The 20967-nt window shown below is 39.0% G+C and overlaps 1 protein-coding gene across 3 annotated transcripts in view; it reads left to right on the top strand.

Annotated features, from left to right (window-relative positions):
* The window catches only part of DENND5A (DENN domain containing 5A), a 112580-nt gene that overhangs the window by 69031 nt on the left and 22582 nt on the right, over positions 1 to 20967 (top strand). For all 3 annotated transcript variants that reach the window (XM_027578364.2, XM_027578362.2, XM_027578363.2), the window contains exons 7-12: positions 84 to 299; positions 808 to 1042; positions 8516 to 8666; positions 9354 to 9447; positions 11973 to 12104; positions 15839 to 15991. In XM_027578364.2, coding sequence (XP_027434165.1) covers positions 84 to 299; positions 808 to 1042; positions 8516 to 8666; positions 9354 to 9447; positions 11973 to 12104; positions 15839 to 15991 — 981 coding nt within the window. The remainder of the gene's footprint in view (positions 1 to 83; positions 300 to 807; positions 1043 to 8515; positions 8667 to 9353; positions 9448 to 11972; positions 12105 to 15838; positions 15992 to 20967) is intronic.

Here is a 20967-nt window from a genome sequence, read left to right as displayed (position 1 = left end):
GAGGAGGTGGGGGACAGATGAGTTGCGTTTTTTTGGGATACAGAAAAAGCTTATATTTTCAACTGTTTTTTCTTTTTTTGTAGCTGGAAGTGCGTGAAGACCCCAGCAGCAATAAGGATCTGAAGGTTCAGTGTGATGAGGAAGAACTCAGGATTTACCAGCTAAACATTCAGATCCGTGAAGTTTTTGCAAATCGTTTCACTCAGATGTTTGCAGACTATGAGGTGTTTGTCATTCAGCCCAGCCAGGATAAGGAGTCCTGGTTTACCAACAGGGAGCAGATGCAAAACTTTGATAAAGTGAGTAATCCTGCTGCAGAGGTGGTGAGGAATGAGAACATGCCAGACCCTCTTGGATATTTAACTGAAGATGAGTTTTCTTGCATTGTATGCTGGAAACAAGTTCATAATTCTTGTGATGTTGATGAAATATAAGATCTTGCTTTAGAACAGAGTCCTGGTTATTACTGTCAGGTGATTTACCTTGAGTCTGAGAGCTCTCTTAGGCTAAGGTGCACATGCAGGTTGAGCATCAGGATGCTGGGAAGATTGGTTGCCACAGTAGGTTACCTGAGTAAGTTTGGGCTAGTGTGTCAAAGTTTCGGGATATCTGAAATTATATGAGTGTTAAAAAAAAACAAAAACAAAACGAAAAGATTTTGCTATTTGCTTTTCATAAAGACCTAGGAAACTTCAGAGAAAAATTAACCTACTGGATCCCTTGCGTGTGTTGCCTTTGCTGGTTAAGGCTGATATACCTGCTTTGCTCTTCCCTGTCAATGACTGTGTTTCCTTTTGGTCCCACCAGGCATCTTTTCTGTCAGACCAGCCTGAGCCATATCTGCCCTTCCTCTCAAGGTTCCTAGAGACCCAGATGTTTGCTTCTTTCATTGACAACAAAATCATGTGTCATGACGATGATGATAAAGACCCTGTGCTCCGGGTATTTGATTCCCGAGTAGACAAAATCAGGCTATTGAATGTTCGGACACCTACTCTCCGCACATCCATGTACCAGAAGTGTACCACTGTGGATGAAGCAGGTGAGGCCTTCTTGGTGCTGTACTTGCCATGGATTATGTCACTAAAGTGTCCCTGTTCCTAAACATGCCAACTTCTTTCCCTGTTTCTGCTTTTGTGTGAATTATTCCCATAGCCTCCCCCTTTTTTTGCCTGGCAAACTTCTCCTTTCACACAGTGTCAGTTAGGAGTGGATCCTGCTATAAGTAATAGAGAATTTAATGAGCTTTGTGTTAGATGGATGGGAGTTATTTTTCTCAAATTAGTAAGAAGTGCAGAATTAGTGGTTTTGGTATTGGTTCAGTTGCTCAACAGTGTAATTAAGAACTGAAATTCTATCTCTTCACTCAGTTATCCTTAACATACTGACTTTTATATTCATACTTGTTGCCTCATGGTTACAAGAGGCTTTTTATGTTCACATTCAGGGCAAGAAGAGGGGAAGGTTGATACCAGTGGTATTTTCCCTCTTGTATCAGAAAACTAAAGCTTTCCCAGAAATTCCCAACAACTTCTGTTGTCTGATAGGCCATGACCATGTTATATGACCACCCTTAAGTGCAAGGAAGGCTGTGAAAGTGAGTATTGAACTGGGTATAATGTTACCCTGAACAATACCAGGGCCCTATTAGCAAGAAAGAAGGGGTGAATGAGTTATGATTAGGCACTTGACAGTATTTGCCACAAAAACTTAGCTGACATGTTCCTCTGAGGACCTCAGGCTGAGGCAGTGGATTCCCCCTCTGTGCTCCTGTGGTGCTTTGTTCTTGCCTCTTCTCTATAATCTCTATTAGTTTGAGCTGTTATTATCAGGGGAAAATTTAAGAGCAGAGACTATTTACTCATTTTCTTGCCCCTGATCTGCTAGTATTGGCCTAACACATATAGATGTTAAAAGGTGTTTGCTATATGCGTGATTGAAAAGACCTTTTTGTTCACAGAAGCCCTATCTAGATCAGCTTAACTAGAGAATAGTCTCATTTGAGGTGTCAACGTTAAGTAGTGTGTTCACTTCCTTGTCGGTTGTTCAATGTCCTTGTTGGAGGCTTTTTGTATATTTTGTTCATTCATTTACCAAATTGTATAATATGTATTACATGCTCAACATACAGTAAGTGTTGAACAGATATTTACTGGGTGAATGAATGTGCCAGGCATTTTTCTAGGTTTTGGAGATAAAACTGATGACAATTAAAAAAAAATTTTTTTTTAGATTTTATTAGTGAGAGAGAGAGAGAATGAGTGCGCGTGTGCATGCACACGAGTGTGAGGAAGAGCAGAGGGGGTAGGGAGTGGGAGGGGGAAAGAATCACAGCAGACTCTGCCCTGAGCATGGAGCCTGATGTGGGACTCAGTCTCACGACTCTGAGATCCTGACCGGAGCTGAAATCAAGAGTCAGATGCTTAACCGACTGAGCCACCCAGGAGCCCCAAAACTGGTGACGATTTGGACATAGTCCTTTCTTTGTCAAACTTATGTTCTCTAGCCTTCTCTCTTTACCTTTCAACTCTTGTTCCAGGCTTTTCATTAAAATGACATGAGGACATGTTGCTTGTGCAAGTGGATTACTCTAACATAGTCATGCTTGCCTCCTGGAACACATCAGGCTTTGTATTCCTGAACCCTGCCTAAGATTTTTGTCCTGGGAAGTTTAATGGAGATTTTTTTTAAAGAGTGTTGGTTTGGAGAAACATCTCCCAAGCCATCAGTTTAAATCAGGACTTCCCAATCTTTTCATGTTGTGTTACACTTGAAAATGATAATATTTGTATATGATTCACTGAAATAAAGGGAGGAGTTTGCGTATAGCTAGAGGCTATAAAGCAAGAAGCTCTAGTCACTTGAGGCCTTGCCCATCTGCTGCAAGGGTCTAGGCAATCAATTCTCAGCCCATCTGTAATCCATTTGTTGAACACCAAGCACTGCAGCATATGGATTTGAATTACTCTGGTCTCAGTTGTGGCCAGAGCACATGTTCTTATGGGCTTGTTAGAATGTGGGGTTTAGGATATGGAAGGAGGGTCACCTAACCCTCATTTGTATGACTCATTTCAGAAAAATGGGTGTCACAGACCCTTTGGCAACTCTATGCTCTGCTCTTAGGAATAATGGCAATATTTTAAGTATGCCCTAGAGAGATGTACTCCAAATATGCGAGAGCAGGGTTCTTGCCACTGGTCTCAGATCCCTAGCCTGGAGGACTAATGCAGTCACCTCACCCCATCTCACATCTCACACCTCAACTTCTTGAAGCAATCTGATTGGAAAATGGTAAAAACATAACTAAAAGGATCCTTTTTTTTCTTAAAATTTTTATTTTTTAATTTTTCATTATTATGTTCAGTTAGCTAAAAGGATCTTTTTTGGAGATCTTTTAAAATGCTACATTTAAAAGGGATCTTGATGGCAATCAATTCTTCTTACCCACTAGTTTTATAGATGAAGATATTCCTTTGATTCACCATGGTATCTGCAGGGCCTAGAATAGCACCTGGCACATTTTAGACACTGAATAAGCTCTGTTGAATGAGAATAAGGGCGGGAGGAAGTGAGGGAGGCCCAAAACGAGAAGGCAGCTTGACCTAGGATAACATCAAGACCCAAAGGCTGAGATGTTTTTATATGACTCTTAGGAAATACCAGGAGGGTTACCAGCTTTTTTTGTTCATACTCTTTAAATTTTTTTTTTTTTTTAATTGGCCGGCTTGGCTCATGATTCACACCAACCTAGAGGTGCTACAAATATGAGGGCTGGAGGTGTGGTGAGAAACAAAGTGCACATGAGCCTGTTCCTCCTCTCAACCTATAGGCAGGCTCCTACAGATTGGTCCAGGTTATGAACCCTTCAGGGCTCACTGTGCTCACAGGTGGGTACCTGCCTTATTCTTTAAAATTTTTGAAGTTTAGGGGTGCCTGGATGGCTCAATTGGTTGAATGTTTGACTTCAGCTCAGGTCGTGATCTCGGGATCCTGGGATTGAGCCCCAAGCTGGGCTCCCCACTCACTGGGGAGGCTGCTTCTCCTTCTCCCTCCCCTCTAACCTTCCCCTCAGCTTGTGCTCTCTCTCTCTCTCAGATAAATACATAAAATCTTAATCTTTTTTTTTTTAAAGATTTTATGTATTTATCTGAGAGAGAGAGAGAGAGAATGAGAGAGAGCACGAGAGGGAAGAGGGTCAGAGGGAGAAGTAAGACTCCCTGCCGAGCAGGGAGCCTGATGTGGGACTTGATCCCGGGACTCCAGGATCATGACCTGAGCCGAAGGCAGTCGCTTAACCGACTGAGCCACCCAGGCGCCCTGAATACATAAAATCTTAAGAAAATATTTTTCTGGGTACAGCTGGGTGGCTCAGTCGGTTAAGCGTCTGCCTTCTGCTCAGGTCATGATCCTGGGGTCCTGGGATTGAGTTCAGCAGGCTCCCTGCTCAGTGGGGAGCCTGCTTCTCTCATTGCCTGCTGCTCCCCCTGCTTGTGCACTCTCTCTCTCATAAATAAATAAATAAAATCTTAAAAAAATTTTTTTCTGAAGTATAATTGACATATAAGAAAACTGCACATATTTAAAATTTTGATGTATGTTTAAATTTACATCAAGAACAAACAAATACACCCATCACCCTCAAAAGTTTTCTCATGGCCTTTTGTAATACCTCCAACCTGTCTCCTCCCCATTCTCTCCCCAAATCCTGAGGCAACCAGTGCTATGGTTCTGCTACTCTAGAGTTTTCATTTTCTAGGGGTTTATATAAATGTAATCACCCAGTATGTTTTTGTTGTTGTTTTTTAGTTTGGCTTCTTTTACTCCGCATAATTATTTTGAGATTCATTCATATTCCCTTTATTGCTGAGTAGTATTCCATTGTATGGATATTACTGAAGTTTGTTTATTTACCAGTTGGTAGGCATTTGGGCTATGAACATTTGTTTACATGTTTTCCTTTCCCTTGCATAAATACCTAGGAGTAGAATGTCTGGATCATGTGATATTTGTATGTTGACTTTTTTAAAGAAACTGACAAATTGTCTTTCAAAGTGGTTGGTTGTACATTTTATATTCCCACCAGCAGTGTATGACAGTTAGTTATAGTTACTCTACATTGTTGCCAACATTGCCTATGGTCAGTCTTTTCCATTTTAGCCATTCTACTAGGTTTGTAGTGATACCTCATTGTGGTTTTGATTTGGGTATTCCTGATGAGAAATGATGTTGAACATTTTTCCGTCTGCTTATTTGCCATTCATTCATTTCATCTTTTCTGGTGAAGTGTCTCCCCCCCACCTTTTTGGGGTTTTTTTGTTTGTTTGTTTTTTGAGTTTTGAAAGTTGCTTATATATTCTGGATACAAGTCCTTTATCAGATATATGATTTGCATATATTGACCCTACTCTGTGGCTTGTCTTTTTGTTCTCTTAACAGTGGTTTTTTAAGAACAACGTTTTAAATTTTGAAGAGGACTGAATTATCAGTTTTTTAAAAAATGGATCAAATCTTTAAAAAAAATGGGGTGCCTGGCTGGCTCAGTTGGTAGAGCATGAGATTCTTGATCTCAGGGTTGTGAGTTTGAGCCCCATGTTGGGTGTAGAGATCACTTAAAAATAAAATCCTTAGGGAGAAAATTACTTTTGGTATTATTATATGTAAGAAATTTTTGCTTAACCAAGGTCACAGATTTTTTTTTTCTATTTCTTTCTAGAAGTTTTATGTTTTCAGGCTTTATATTTGGGCCTATGATCCATTTCAAGTTAATTTTTATAGATAGTGTAAGCTAAGGATCCAAGTTCATTTTTTCCATGTGGATATCCACTTGTTCCAGCATCATATGTTGAAAAGAATATCTTTTTTTTTTTTTTTTTTAATTATGTTGCATTAGCCAGCAAGGACTATCCTTTCTCCAGTGAATTGCCTTCTAACCTTTGTCAAAATATCCGTGATCTATATACATGTGGGTCTGTTTCTGGATTCTCTGTTCTGTTTCATTAATCTTTTAGTCTCCATTTACATCAGTACCACATTGTCTGGATTACTGTAGCTTTATATGAAATCTTGAAGTCAGGTAATATTAGTTCTCCAACTTTATTCTTCTTTTTCAAAGTTGTTTTGACTATTCTGGGTTCTTTGTATTTCATATATATATATAGGATCAGCTTACCAATTTTCACAAATAACCTTCTGAGATTTTTATTGAAATTGCCTTGAATCTATAGATCAATTTAGGGAGATTTGACACCTTAATGTTATTGAGTTTTCTGATCCGTGGACATGGCATATCTCTCCATTCATTTAGGTCATTTAGGTCTTCTTTAGTTTCTCTCAGCAGTGTTATGTAGTTTTCACTGTGCAAATTGCATATCTTTTGTCAGATTTATCTTTTAAGTATGTCATATTTTTTGGTATTTTAATTTCTGATTGTTCATTGCTAATATTTAGAAATACGAGTTCTGTATATTGATATGTGCCCTACAACTGTACAATATTATTTCTAGTAGTTTTTTGTACATTCTAGCAGATTTTTCTACATAGATAATCATATTACCTGCAAATAGTGATAGTTTTACTTTTTCCTTTTCAATCCAGATGTCTTTTATTTCTTTATCTTACCATATTGCACTGGCTAGAACCTTTACTACAGTGTCAAATAGACATGGTGATAGTGGACATTGTTGTCTTATTCCTGATTTTAGGGGAAAGCATTCACCATTAAGTACGATATTAGCTGTAGGTTTTTCAGTGGATATCTTTTTTTTTTTTTAAGATTTATTTATTTTGAGAGAGAAAGCAAGCAAGCACGTGGAGGGGAAGGGGCAGAGGGAGAGGGAGAGAGAGAATCTCGAGCAGACTCCCCACTGAGCACGGAACCGAACATGGGACTCAATCTTGACATGGGGTTCAATCTCACTACCCTGAGATCATGACCTGAACTGAGATCAAGAGTTGGATGCTCGACTGACTGAGCCACCCAGGTGCCCCTCAGTGAATATCTTTTATTAGATGGATATTTGTTTCTGTTACTAGTTTGTTGGGAATTTTTATCAGAGGTGGATGTTGTATTTTGTCAGATGCTTTGTCTGCATCTGTTGAGGTAATTATATGGTTATTAGATTTAGTTTTTTAATTTGGTGAATGACATTCATTGATTTTTTTTTTACTTTAAATTTTTTATTGTTATGTTAATCACCATACATTACATCATTAGTTTTTGATATAGTGTTCCATGATTCATTGTTTGTGCATAACACCCAGTGCTCCACACAGAACGTGCCCTCTTTAATACCCATCACCAGGCTAACCCATCCCCCGACCCCCAACATTCATTATTTTTGAATATGTTAAATCAACTTGAATTCCTGAAATAAACTGTATTTGGTCATGATGTATTATCCTTCTTGAATATTATTGGATTAGATTTATGAAAATTTTGTTTAGGATTTTTGCATCTATGTTCATGAGGGATACTGGTTCATAGTTTTTTTTGGTAATATTTTGGTCAGATTTGGTATCAGGATAATGCTAGCTTCAAAGAATAAGTTGGCAAGTATTCTTTCTTCTTCAGTTTCCTTGAAGAGCTTGTGTAACTGATACTATTTCTTTGGATGTTTGGCAGAATTCATCAGGGAAGCCATCTGGGCCTGGAGTTTTTTGTGGGAAGGTTTTGAATTACAGATTCGGGGATCCGTGGCTGGCTCAGTCAGGAGAGCAAGTGACTCTTAATCTCGAGGTTATGCGTTCAAGCCCCACACTGGGTGTGGAGCCTACTAAAATAATAAAATAAAAAATAAACTATAGATTCAATTTTTAAAATAAGTATAAGGCTATTCATATCTGTTACTTCTTAAATGAGCTTTTGCAATTTGTGTTTTTCAAGGAATTTTGCCATCTAACCTATTGTTAAATTTGTTGACATTAAATTACTTGAATATTCCTTTATTGATAGCTGTAGAATCTGTAGCAATGTCACCTCATTCCTGATAATGTTAATTTGTGTCTTTTCCTTTTTATCCTGACCAGACTTTTTTTTATTAGTTTTACTGATCTTCTGAAAGAACCAGTGTTTGGATTTTTAATTTTCTCTGTTTGCTATTTCATTGATTTTACTCTGCCCTTTATTATTTCCTTTCTTGTATTTGCTCTGGATTTAATTTCCTTGTCTTTTTCTAGTTTCTTAAGGTGGAAGCTGAGGTCATTCGTTTGAGACCTTCCTTTTCTAAAATAGGTATTTAGTGCTGTAAATCTCCTTTTGAGTAATATTTTAATGACATATGCTGATATTTTATGTTTTCATCTTTATTCAGTTTCAGAAAACTTTCTCTTTTCATTTCTTTTTGACCCATGAGTTATATATAGAAGTGTGTTACTTAGTTTTAAGATGTTATTATTGATTATTGTGGTCAGAGGACATACTTTGTATGATTCAAATGATCTTAAATGTATTGAGACTTATTTTATGGCCTAAAATATGGTATATTAAAAAAAAAATTGACTTATTTTTGTTCTCCAGAGAAAGCAATTGAACTGCGTCTGGCAAAAATTGACCATACGGCGATTCACCCCCATTTACTTGACATGAAGATTGGACAAGGGAAGTATGAGCCAGGCTTTTTCCCTAAGTTGCAGTCTGATGTACTTTCCACTGGACCAGCCAGCAACAAGTGAGTCAACCCCAGGGATTCCCTGATCCAGCTCCCTAACCAAGGTGGTAAGGGCTATCCAGTGTCTGGGCCTGAGCTGATAGAAGACTCCTGGAATTTTGTAAAGCAAATATGGAAAAGACCCAGACTGTCAGGTTGTTCACTTGTTTGAACAAGAATACAGGTGACAAAGTATAATTAATTCCTGTCTCTACTCTGCAAATTGGGATAGCTCCACATGCCCAGCAGCTGCAGAAAGCCAGGCTGCAGATAGGTTGCTGTCATCTCTCAGCTAAATTCCATACCATACCTAGCTAGCATTGTATCTTCAGTAAGTGGTAATTGAAATAATTGGAGTCTGAACTGAGAGTAGTTACTTTAGCAGGGTTGCTCTTTTTTATTTACTTTTGGAGATGAGTGTATCAAAGCCCAGACAAAGTTGAATGAGTATAGTTTTGGGTCTGCATATGAAGTGTTTTTGTACATGTTTTAAGAGAGCTATGTCTATGTTCCCTGAGGAGTTTCTCTTGTCTAGTCACTGAGGTCTAAGCTCCTTTTCTTCAAGGTCTCTTAGCTATCTCTGGTGACTTTTTGGTGGTTTTTCCATGCCCAGTGTTATTCCCTACATGTTCAGGTTCTCTCCTGTCAGTAACTTGACCTTACTTTTTTAGTGCGATGTTCATAATTTGCCTGCTTGGATTCTGTCAGGTGGACAAAAAGGAATGCCCCTGCCCAGTGGAGGCGGAAAGATCGGCAGAAGCAGCACACAGAACACCTGCGTTTAGATAATGACCAGAGAGAGGTAAGACACCTTAAGAGTGACAAACTGACACTATGACTATTTTATACTCTCCTTCTCTTTCCCATTTCCTTGGCCTCTGATCTAATTCAAATGTCTTAGCAATGACCTCCCCCCATAAAGAAGGGTTAATACTAGGGTTAATTCCTGATACCTGATACTGGGCCTTGATTATGACAAATCCAGAATGTACGATGTTCTGCAAGTGACAGCTGGCTATTAACCATGTAGATCCTCTCCCTGAGCCACACCGTTTGTAGCCCCATTAGGAATGATGTCCGTGCTTAAGAGAGCCTTTAACCATGTAGATCCTCTCCCTGAGCCACACCCTGTTTGTAGCCCCATTAGGAATGATGTCCGTGCTTAAGAAGAGAACCTTTCACTGTCCTTTCAGTACTCAGTCATGTATGATCTCTGGGGAGTGTGATAGGAACCTCAGAAGATAAGAGTCTGAAATTTGGGAGAATACTTTTAAAATTTGTGAGGCTTTTTGTGTGTGTAGTATGGTAGTAAAGAAGTTAATTCTGTTACAATGAGAAGGAAGAAAAGCTGGACTTGAGTTAATACTGTGAATCTCTGAAATTGGGGAGTGGGGAGCTTTTCTTCTGTTTTTTATGTATCTTAATTTAAATCAGGTAATCTTGACTTTTTTCTTAGAGGAACAAAAGAGAGGAATGTTATCATCAGGTGCCTGGGGATTAGGGATTCCTGAATTGACCTCCTGAGTTCACCAGCTGAGTTTCTTAGCTCTACTGTAACTTGTTCCCAGTGAAGTTTCTAGTTCTAAACCTTAGGATGGAGACCCTGCATTACTTAGTTGCAGAGAAGTTGTGAAAATGGAGCTTCACCTTCAGAATCCCATTTCAGGAACTTCTCTTTGAGAAAGGACCCTGCAATTTACATTTTATACATTTAAAACCTGTTAAAGCATATTGTTTTCATATGTGTCTGGCACCTCAGTGAATGGGAAAACAAATACCATTTTGTCTTTGCTGTTTTTCAAAGGAATAAATTAGAATTACAAGGTATGGTTATGAATTTTTTTTTTAAAGATTTTATTATTTGAGAGAGAGAGAATGAGAGATAGAGAGCACGAGAGGGGAGAGGGTCAGAGGGAGAAGCAGACTCCCTGCTGAGCAGGGAGCCCGATGCGGGACTCGATCCCGGGACTCCAGGATCATGACCTGAGCCGAAGGCAGTCGCTTCACCGACTGAGCCACCCAGGTGCCCTGGTTATGAATTTTTAACTGCTGATTTAAAGAATATGATTGTGCTTAGACTTTTTGTGAAGGTGGCATAAGGGATTTGGGGTATTGGTGTTATTTTAGAAGTGTCCCCTGGGTCTTCCACCTCACCTCCATATTACTTTTTTTAGCAGTGTTTATTGAGCATGTTTTCTTGGTCAAATCAGTGTAGTAAGCACTTTGAAATAAAAAGATGACAGGGGAGGTAGGCTTGTCCTCAGGGAATACCAGTTTATTAAGGGAACAAAGTCGGATACACAAATAACTTTAGTAGAATAGTCTTTGGAAAGGGCCATATGAGAAGCAAGTCAGTGTTTGATCTCTGATGATCAGAGCTCAGTTCTACCTGGGGTAGTATTCAAACAAGATCGAGGGAGCCATCATCTCTTTAAGCCTTAGAGGATGATGGGATTGTGAGAGACAAATAAGAGCATTCAAGTAGAAGAAATGGAGGATCAAACGCTTGGTAGTTGTTGTGTAATGGAGGCTGTGGACAGAATACTTTGGAGTAAAGGAGAGGAGGTAGGTAACAAACTAGGAGGCAGGTAGCAGTAGTCCAGGTGAAGGAATTGAAGCCTAACCTTGGGGGTTGGTAGGAGGGGCAGATTGAGGACCAAAAGATAGAATGGATAGAATTGTACTACTGGAATAAAGTCTAGGGTAAAAATATTGGTTGCGAACTTGCGCTGCTGATAGGATGTCAGTGTGCAGTTCACTGAATTGATGTGAGCTCTATGTTAAAACAAATAGCATATGGAGAATCACCAGCACATTGTAAAAAAAACAGAAGATGCAGTTGTTGTTTTGAATGTGCACTCTTATTTTCCAGGCCCTAATTTAGCGAGGCTATACTCTATGATAGTAAGGGTAGATATTTTTGATATGGACGCAAGAGTTAAACTCCTCGCAGCGTGGTGGAGAAAATGAGTTTCTCATTAGTACTTTGAAATTTGAGCGGGTTTGTACACTGAGCTCTACATGCTGCAGCCATGTGTTAGCTATGTGTTAGCCATGTGCTCTTTACCTCTTATATCATTAAAGTAAAGGTAATTACAGTACTCATGAAATGCCTTACATCAGAGAAAACTTACCATATTGTCTTAGTTTTTCTTTTCGCTGCAAGAATTGCATTTTAAGCTTTCCACCTCCAACTGTGAGCATAAGAAAGAGGCAGTAAGAAAATGTGGGGTGATAGTAGTGCCCTCTTCAGGCTCTCATTAGTACTGGCCACTGTGGTTTGTGTGCATGGATCCAAAGAGCCTTTGATTTTTCTGTTTGCTGTAGAAGTACATCCAGGAAGCCAGGAATATGGGTAGTACCATCCGCCAGCCCAAACTGTCCAACCTCTCCCCATCAGTGATTGCTCAAACCAACTGGAAATTTGTAGAGGGCCTGCTGAAGGAATGCCGCAACAAGGTGAGCTATGGTTGCTCGTGAATGTGTGCTCTTTTCCTTGGCAGCCAAGGGGAGACCACATCTGAGCTCTGACCACTCTTCCTTGGCTTTAAAAATACTGTTAATTTAATGGGATAGTACTGATTTTAAGATCCTGTTAACATGGAATTAGGTGTATTTGTTTTATATAAATAGACCATTACTGGAGAGCAAGCACACTTTGCTTGATACTAATTTAATATGTATTTTTTAAAACTGAGAGATGGATGTAGTTTTCAATTTTAGACATCTTACATTTCTTACATGAAGTCCTTGTAGTTGAATAGTCTTCAACACATTAATCTTACACACATGAAAATATTTTTGCCTGTTTTAATTTGATAGCAGTAATATCATTATCTAGACACAAGAATTTACTGGGTGCCAATTATGTGCCAGGCCAAAGTGTGTTCAGTTTAAGCTTATTGTTGGGATGTTTTTTCAGTTCTACAGACAGTAATCTTTTTAAGCTTTATTGAGGTATACTTGATATACAAAAAATGACACATATTTTTCTTAAGTATACTCCACACCTACTCATGACCCGGAGATCAAGACCTGAGCTGAGATCAAGAGTGGGTAGCTTAACCGACTGAGCCACCCAGGTGTCCCTACACACATATTTTTATTTATCTATCTATTTATTTATTTATTTATTATTTATTTATTTATAAATATTTCATTTATTTATTTGAGAGAGCTAGAGACAGCGAGAGAGGGAACACAAGCAGGGAGAGTGGGAGAGGGAGAAGCAGGCTTCCCGCCAAGCAGGGAGCTCGATGAGGGACTCGATCCCAGGACCCTGAGACCATGACCTGAGCTAAAGGCAGACGCTTAACAACTGAGCCACCCAGGTGCCCCCCTACACACATATTTTAATGTACACATTTTGACAAGTTGGACATATGCATACACCCATGATACTATCACCATAATCAATCTATCACTACACATATCTATCACTTCCAAAAATTGCCTTATGTTATTTTGTGGGATTTGTTTGTTTTTGTGGTAAGTATACTTAACATGAGATCTATTCTCTTAACATATTTTAAGGTGCACAATAACCTATTGTTAATAGGTGCTATGTTTAAAAATAGACACTTAGATCGGTGGAACAAAATAGAGTCCAGAAATAAACCCAAGATTATTTGGTCAATTATTGACAAAGGAGGCAGGAATATGCAATGGGAAAAAGTTTCAACAAGTTGGGAAAACTGGACAGCTACATGCAAAAGAATGAAACTAGACCACTTTCTTACACCATACACAAAAATAAACTCAAAATGGATTAAGGATCTAAATGTGAGACCTGAAACCATAAAAATCCTAGAAGATAGCACAGGCAGTAATTTCTCTGACACCAGCCATAGCAACATCTTTCTAGATATGTCTCTTGATAAACTATTGGGACTACATCAAAATAAAAAGCTTCTGCACAGCAAAAGAAATAATTAACAAAACTAAAAAAAGGCAACCTACTGAATGCGAGAAGATACTTTCAAATGACATATCTGATAAAGGGTTAGTCTCCAAAATATATAAAGAACTTACACAACTCAACACCAGTAAAACAAATAATCCAGTTAAAAATGGGCAGAAGACGTGAACAGACATTTCTCCAAAGAAGACATACACCTGGCCAACAGACACATGAAAAGATGGTCATCATCAATGAAATGCAAATCAAAACCACAGTGAGATATCACTTCATACCTGTCGGAATAGCTAAAGTCAAAAACACAAGAAACAAGTGTTGACAAGGATGGTAGGGAAAAAGGACCCCTTGTGCACTGTTGGTGAGAATGCAAACTGGTGCAGCCACTGTCGAAAATAGTATGCAGGTTCCTCAAAAAATTAAAAATAGGACAACCCTGTGTTCCAGCAATTGTACTACTGGGTGTTTACTCAAAGAATACAAAAAACACTAATTCAAAAAGATATATATACCCCTATGTTTATAGTAGCATTATTTACAATAGCCAAATTATGGAAGCAGCCCAAGTGTCCCTCGATTGATGAATGGATAAAAAAGAAATGGTGTGTATGTATAGGAAGATTACTTCAGTCAGAAAAGAGAATGAAATCTTGCTATTTGCAACATGGATGGATCTGGAGGGTATTAGGCTAAGTGAAATAAGTCAGTCAGAGAAAGACAAATGATTTCACTCTTATGCTGAACTTAAGAAAGAAACGAACAAAGAAAAGAGACAAACCAAAAAACAGACTCTTAACTGTAGAGAACAAACTGATGGTTGCCAAAGGGGAGGTGGGAGGGGGATGGGTGCAATAGAGGAAGGGGATAAGAGTACACTTTTTCTTGATGAGCACTGAGTGATATATGGAACTACTGAATCACTGTATTGTACACCTGACACTAATTTAACACTGTATGTTAATTACACTGGAATTAGAATAAAAAATAAAAGATAAAATAAATTAAAAAAAATAAAGTGATAGGACGCCTGGGTGGCTCAGTCAAGTGTCTGCCTTCGGCTCAAGTCATAGTCCCATATTGGGCTCCTTGCTCAGCGGGGAGCCTGCTTCTCCCTCTGCTTGCCGCTCCCCCTGCTGGTGCTCTCTCTGTGCCTCTCTTGTCTCTCTGACAAAAAAATAAAATCTTGGGGGGGAGAAAAAAAGATGTGTATATATGTACAATGGAATATTACTCAGCCATTTGCAACAACGTGGATGGAACTAGAGGGCATTATGCTAAGTGAAATAAGTCAGAGAAAGACAAATATATGATTTCACTTATGTGGAATTTAAGAAACAAAACAGATGAACATAGGGGAAGGGAAGGAAAAATAAAATAAGATAAAGACGGGGAGGCAAACCATGAGAGACTCTTAACTCTAGGGAACAAACTGAGGGTTGCTGGAGGGCAGATGGGTGGGAGGATGGGGTAGTTGATTGATGGGCTTTAAGGAGGGCACTTGAGGTAATGAGCACTGGGTGTTATATGCAACTGATGAATCACTAAATTCTACCCCTGAAACTAATGCTATACTATATGTGAACTAACTTGAATTTAAATAAAATCTTGGAAGAAAGAAAAAACAAAAGTAAATTATTTGTCCTTAATTTTGATCCCCTTGACAGGTACGTCAGATGTATTTCTAACCTTAAATGCTTGCAGGTTTGTTTGGTAAGATCAGTTAAACAATGAGAAACAGAGAATGTCGGAAGTGACTGTGACCAAAGGGTTTTATTCAACTCTTTCATCTCATAAATGCAAAAAATTAATCCAGAGTGATGGTATCACTTGCTCATGGTCATACAGTGATTGCTGTGTTCTTATCTTTGTAACTGAACTTTTATTTTTTTAAAAGATTATATGTATTTATTTATTTGACAGAGACACAACGAGAGAGGGAACACAAGCAGGGGGAGTGGGAGGGGGAGAAGCAGGCTTCCCGTTGAGCAGGGAGCCCCATGTGGGGCTTGATCCCAGGACCCTGGGACCATGACCTGAGCCGAAGGCAGACGCTCAATGACTAAGCCACCCAGGCGCCCCGTAACTGAACTTTTAAAGAATGTACTCCACCAGAACCTGACCTATATGATGGGGAATAAATATACTTTATGTCTCTTGGTCTTACTATCTTGTCCTTCCCAGCCCAGCAGATGTGCTGTATGGGTCACCACAGCCCTTTCTAGTTGCATGTGATCCTGCTCACTGTGGTTATCTAATCCTACTGACTGATTCCTTGTAGACCAAGAGGATGCTGGTGGAGAAGATGGGCCGAGAGGCTGTGGAACTAGGGCACGGGGAGGTGAACATCACAGGGGTGGAGGAGAACACCTTGATCGCCAGCCTTTGTGACCTCCTAGAGAGGATCTGGAGTCATGGGCTACAAGTAAAGCAGGTAAGGAATGTCTAGACTCTCCCTGCTGAGCAAACTGTCTTTCTCTTTTCACTTACTAGCTTTCCCACACTCTTCCAGCTGGCTGGCTTTGAAAAATGGTGCATGCCATGTGTGGGGTGAGACTTGAAATAGCTAAACAAATAAATAAGTAGATAAATGTGATCCAGACTGTTTTCTTTAAAAAATATGCTTCATGAATCTGTGTGTTTGTTAGACATTTTTAGAGTGGCATCTTCCTTATTGTAAATAGAGCTAAAGGCCAGATTGATAGATCCTTTTTGGCAACTGGCCCTGGTCTGGAGATGGGACACAAAAGAAAGAACTTGGAGCTCATAAATAATACTCTAAGGGTCCTTCACTAATTGTACATTCCCAGTGGAAAAAGTTCTGTCATTAACATTTCTTTTATATACAGATAGCTTAACTGTCTAAAGATTTGAGAAAGGCCTGCAGGAAATTGAGTAAGTTTGATTGTTACTGCTTGATACCAGAGAATTTCCTTATTTCAGAATACTCTATTTGGAATAGTTAGTCAAGATGGACAATTTTACTTTTATGCATTTTTAAATTTGAAGAGAACTTGAAATCTTTTCAAAAACAGTTTTAGGGGCGCCTGGGTGGTGCAGTCGGTTAAGTGTCCGACTCGTGATTTCAGCTCAGGTCATGATCTCATGGGTCGTGCTCCATGAGATCTCGTGGAGATTGAGCCCTGCAACGGGCTCTGCACTCAGCAGGGGGTCTGCTTGAGATTCTCTCCCTCTGCCCTCTCCCCACTCGTGTTCTCTCTCTCTCTCTGTAAAGTAAACTTTAAAAAAAAACAATTTTAATATGGATAAATTAGAAAAACATGTAAGTATCCAGCAAGTATTTATTGAGGGCTGGCAGTGTGCCAGGCACTTGCTTGTTAGTGAACAAAGCACACCAAGATCTCTGCACTTTAATTTCTTTTTTTAAGATTTTATTTATTTGACAGAGAGACACAGCGAGAGAGGGAACACAAGCAGGGGGAGTGGGAGAGGGAGAAGCAGGCTTCCCGCTGAGCAGGGAGCCCGATGTGGGGCTTGATCCCAGGACCCTGGGACCGTGACCTGAGCAGAAGGCAGACGCTTAACGACTGAGCCACCCAGGCACCCCGATCTCTGCCCTTCTGGAGTGTCGTTGTCATGGGTATAGAGACAGTCTACCATATCTGTCCTTCAAAACATTTTTCTGTGCACATTGTACCCACATACCGTGGATATTTAAAAATCCAACCACAATGAGATACTTTTTCACATCCACTAAGATAACTAAAATAAAAAAGACAGTAACAAGTTAGTAAGGATCTGGAGAAATTAGAACCTTCACACATTGCTGGTGGGAATGTAAAACAGTGCAGCCATTTTGGAGCATAGTCTGGCAGTTCCTCAAAGTGTTAAACATAGTGTTATATGACACAGTCCACTTTTAGCTATGTACTCAAAATAAATGGAAACATATGTCTGTATAAAAACATTTACACAAATGTTCATAGCAGCATTATTCCTAATAGGCCAGAAATAAAACAACCCAAATGTCCATCAGTTGATGAATAGATACACTAAATGTGGTTATCTATACAATGGAATATAATTCAGCAGTAAAAGGAATGAGGGATGATACATGGCTCAACATACTAAGTGAAAGAAGCCAGTCACAAAAGACCACATATTGTATGATCCCATTTATATAAAATGTCCAGAATAGGCAAATCCATAGACAGAAAGCAGATGAGGGGATATCAGAGATGGAAGCGAAGGAGAATTGGGACTGACTGATAATGGGTATGGGCTTTCTTTTTGGGTGATGACAATGTTCTAAAATTAGGTAGTGATGATGGTTGTACAACTCTGTGAACGTACTAAAAATCAGATTTTTTTTTTTTGTAACAAAATCGTGTACTTTGTAAGTGTGAATTTTATAGTAATGTGAATTATATCTCAGTAAAACTTTTTAAAAATCAAGATCGGATCATACTGTACATAATGTTTTGTAACTTGCTTTTTTTACCTCATAATATATTTTCCATGTCCTTAGCTAATTTTTAGGTGGTACTATAGTAAGTATTTAAGAGCTCAAACTATGAATCAGATAGACCTGGGTTTGATTCCTACTTAATAACTTTATGAAACTGATCAAGATTCCTAGTTTTTCTAAACTTCTCTTTCATCCTGTATATGATGGACTTTTTAAAGTACCCACCTCCATAGGATTCTTGTGAGGATTTGCTAAGATAGTTTAGGTGAAGCACTAAACTCAGAGCCTGGAATTTGGGATGTGCTCTGTAAATGTTTGTGGTTATTATTACTCTTCTCAGATTTCAGTTTTAGTTACTGTATCCATTGTATACGTTTTCCATGTTTGAATCAGTTCTTTATTACTAGTTATTTAGGTTATTTCTGATTTTTCAGTATTATAAACAATGTGGTTAATAAATTTTTTTAATGCTAAAAACTGTGTATCACCTCCCTAAAATATTGAGAATCCTCTAGTATAATAGCAATACTGTGGGCTTTGGATTCAGAAAAACTGGGATTCGAATCCTAGCTCTGCTGGATGACTTCCAGTAACTTGTGATTTTTGAATCTCATTTTCTTTATCCATACTATAGGAATTAATCAAATCTACCTTTGAGGGTTATGATAATTAGATGTAATAAAAATAAATACCTGGCATGTGGTAGGTATATAACATATGGTGGCTATTATGTTAGGCTCTACATGAAGAATTTGTTTTTTTCCTTTTCTATATAACAAATGAGTAGAATATACATAATCATTTTATCATTTTCCTTTAAGTTGAGTGAGCCTGACACAAAATTGAGCTCTTTAGCTTTTTGGTAAAATATATGCCTCTCCAAACTTTATTTGCCATAAAAATTTCTAGAGAGTTAGTGAGCCTTATCCTTAAGCATTTTAAGAAATAATACCTATCATCACATGTTCTAAACCTGTCCTCTGAGGCTTTGCAGCCATATTCTGCAAAAATTCCCATAGAATAGGGGGAATATTTTTTGGAGCCCATTTGAGTTCCTTCTCAGTTTGGATAGATAGAGGCTACTTGTTCAGTGAGAAATTAACACAAAATAATGGGGTCCCATTTTGTTCTGAATCCTGCATTTGGAGCATGGAAAGTGAAGCACTGACATTGTCAGCAGAGGGAAGCAAGGGTGTGTGCTTTTTGGCAGGGTGTTAATACCCTCAGGGATGCATGCATGGTCAGCTGCAGATTGACTGTGACTCTCTCTGCTGGGTTTTTACTGCATGTTCTCCTTAGGCCTTCACTTTGCTAGCGTGTGTGTAGAGCACCTCTCTCCTGGTGAGACATTCTTTGGTTATGTTCCAGTCCAGAAGTTCTATAACCTGGTTACCTGGACTCCATCATGGAGATTATGCATGATCCTGCAATCACCCAGATTGTGACCAAATTCACTATCAGAGAGTGATCTTATTGCCCCTTCTGAGGGTACCTTACTGATCAACTACCTGTTTTAATCTACTTAGAAAGTAGAGAGAACCGAAATAGCAGTTTTTGCTGCTAGCTTCCTAAATTTTGTTATTGGCCATGACTGTTCACAACTCTCTTTGGCTTTCAGTGACATTTTTCAAGGAGATGGGCATCCTTCTCTAGTATATTCTTCTAACAATAAGAGGTGAGGTTTGGTTTTTCATACTGGTTTTGTAACTGCTGCCCTTTGGGTAAGTGAAAATGGGTTGTTTCTCACCTGTGTATGACATCCTTGGAGAATCTGGTGCTATCTGTATTTTGCTTTTCCTATATAATACCCGAAATGGGTAGTTAGACTAAATTGAACCTTGCAATCTCAATCAGCCTCTGTGCAAAAGAGGAAAAAGAATAATCACAGCTCCTGAACTAGAAAGTCCCCAGTGCCCTATCCCTGAGCTTCAGCCCAGTGCTGCTGTCTCACTCCTGCCTTTGCTCTCTCTCCGGTGAAATCACCGTGAGCCAGGGCGTCCTTCTGGCATGGCAGACTGGTGCTGCTCTAGCCTTTGGCTCTTCAGCAGCGTTGCATGTGAGGGCCCTCTGGTGACTGGCTGTACTTAGTGTATGTCACATTCATACACGTCTGCCTTTCTAGTCTTCCTGGATTCTGGGGATACAGTAATGAATAAACCAAAGTCCCTGCGCTTTCAGGAGCCTACTCTAACCATTTTGGTAGAGGGATGGACAGATTTCTGGAAGCTGAATTACTAAATCAAAGAGTGTGAATATTTTAAGCTCTTGTATTGTCTTTCATATATTGTATCAATATGCCAGTTAGTGTGTGGAAGTTGTCTCATTGATGTTGTTGAACATCATTTAAAAAAAAATATTTGGTTTCTCAATGAATAAAAAAGTCCTTTCTAGTTTTACCTGTGTGTTTTAGAAAAAAAATACCATTATGATTATTGGGTTTTGTTTTAAGCTAGTTAAATCCTATTTTTTTTAAGATTATTTATTTATTTGAGAGAGAGAGAAAGCAGAGTGAGAGCACGATTGGCGGGTGGTGAGCAGAGGGAAAGGGAGAAGCAGGCTCCCCACAGGGAGCCCGACGCGGGGCTCCATCCCAGGACCCTGGGATCATGACCTGAGCCAAAGGCAGACGCTTAACTTGACTGAGCCACCCAGGCGCCCCCCCCCCCCTTTTTTTAAAGTTGGTTAAATCTTGCAGGATATCCAAACATATAGCAAGTTTATGTTAACAGCTTTCTGGTCTGTAGATGAGGGTTTTCTTCCATTCAAGTGCTTGATTTTTTCTCCCTAGAATCTATCAAATGGATAGAAACAAAATAGGTCCTCAGTATTCTAAAGGGACAAATCTTGAGACCTTAAATCCTCACATTCATCCAAGAGCATAAAATTTTCTTCAGAATGTATAACTTCATAAATTAAATGATCTCTTCCAGGCAGTCTATATATAGTATCATTATTGGGAGCAATAGTTCTGCCATTAGATG

Source organism: Zalophus californianus, chromosome 11 (assembly GCF_009762305.2).
Source record: "Zalophus californianus isolate mZalCal1 chromosome 11, mZalCal1.pri.v2, whole genome shotgun sequence".
Lineage (NCBI taxonomy): Eukaryota > Metazoa > Chordata > Mammalia > Carnivora > Otariidae > Zalophus > Zalophus californianus.
Note: the sequence above shows the minus strand (reverse complement) of the source record. Positions and strands in the feature narration are given on the sequence as shown.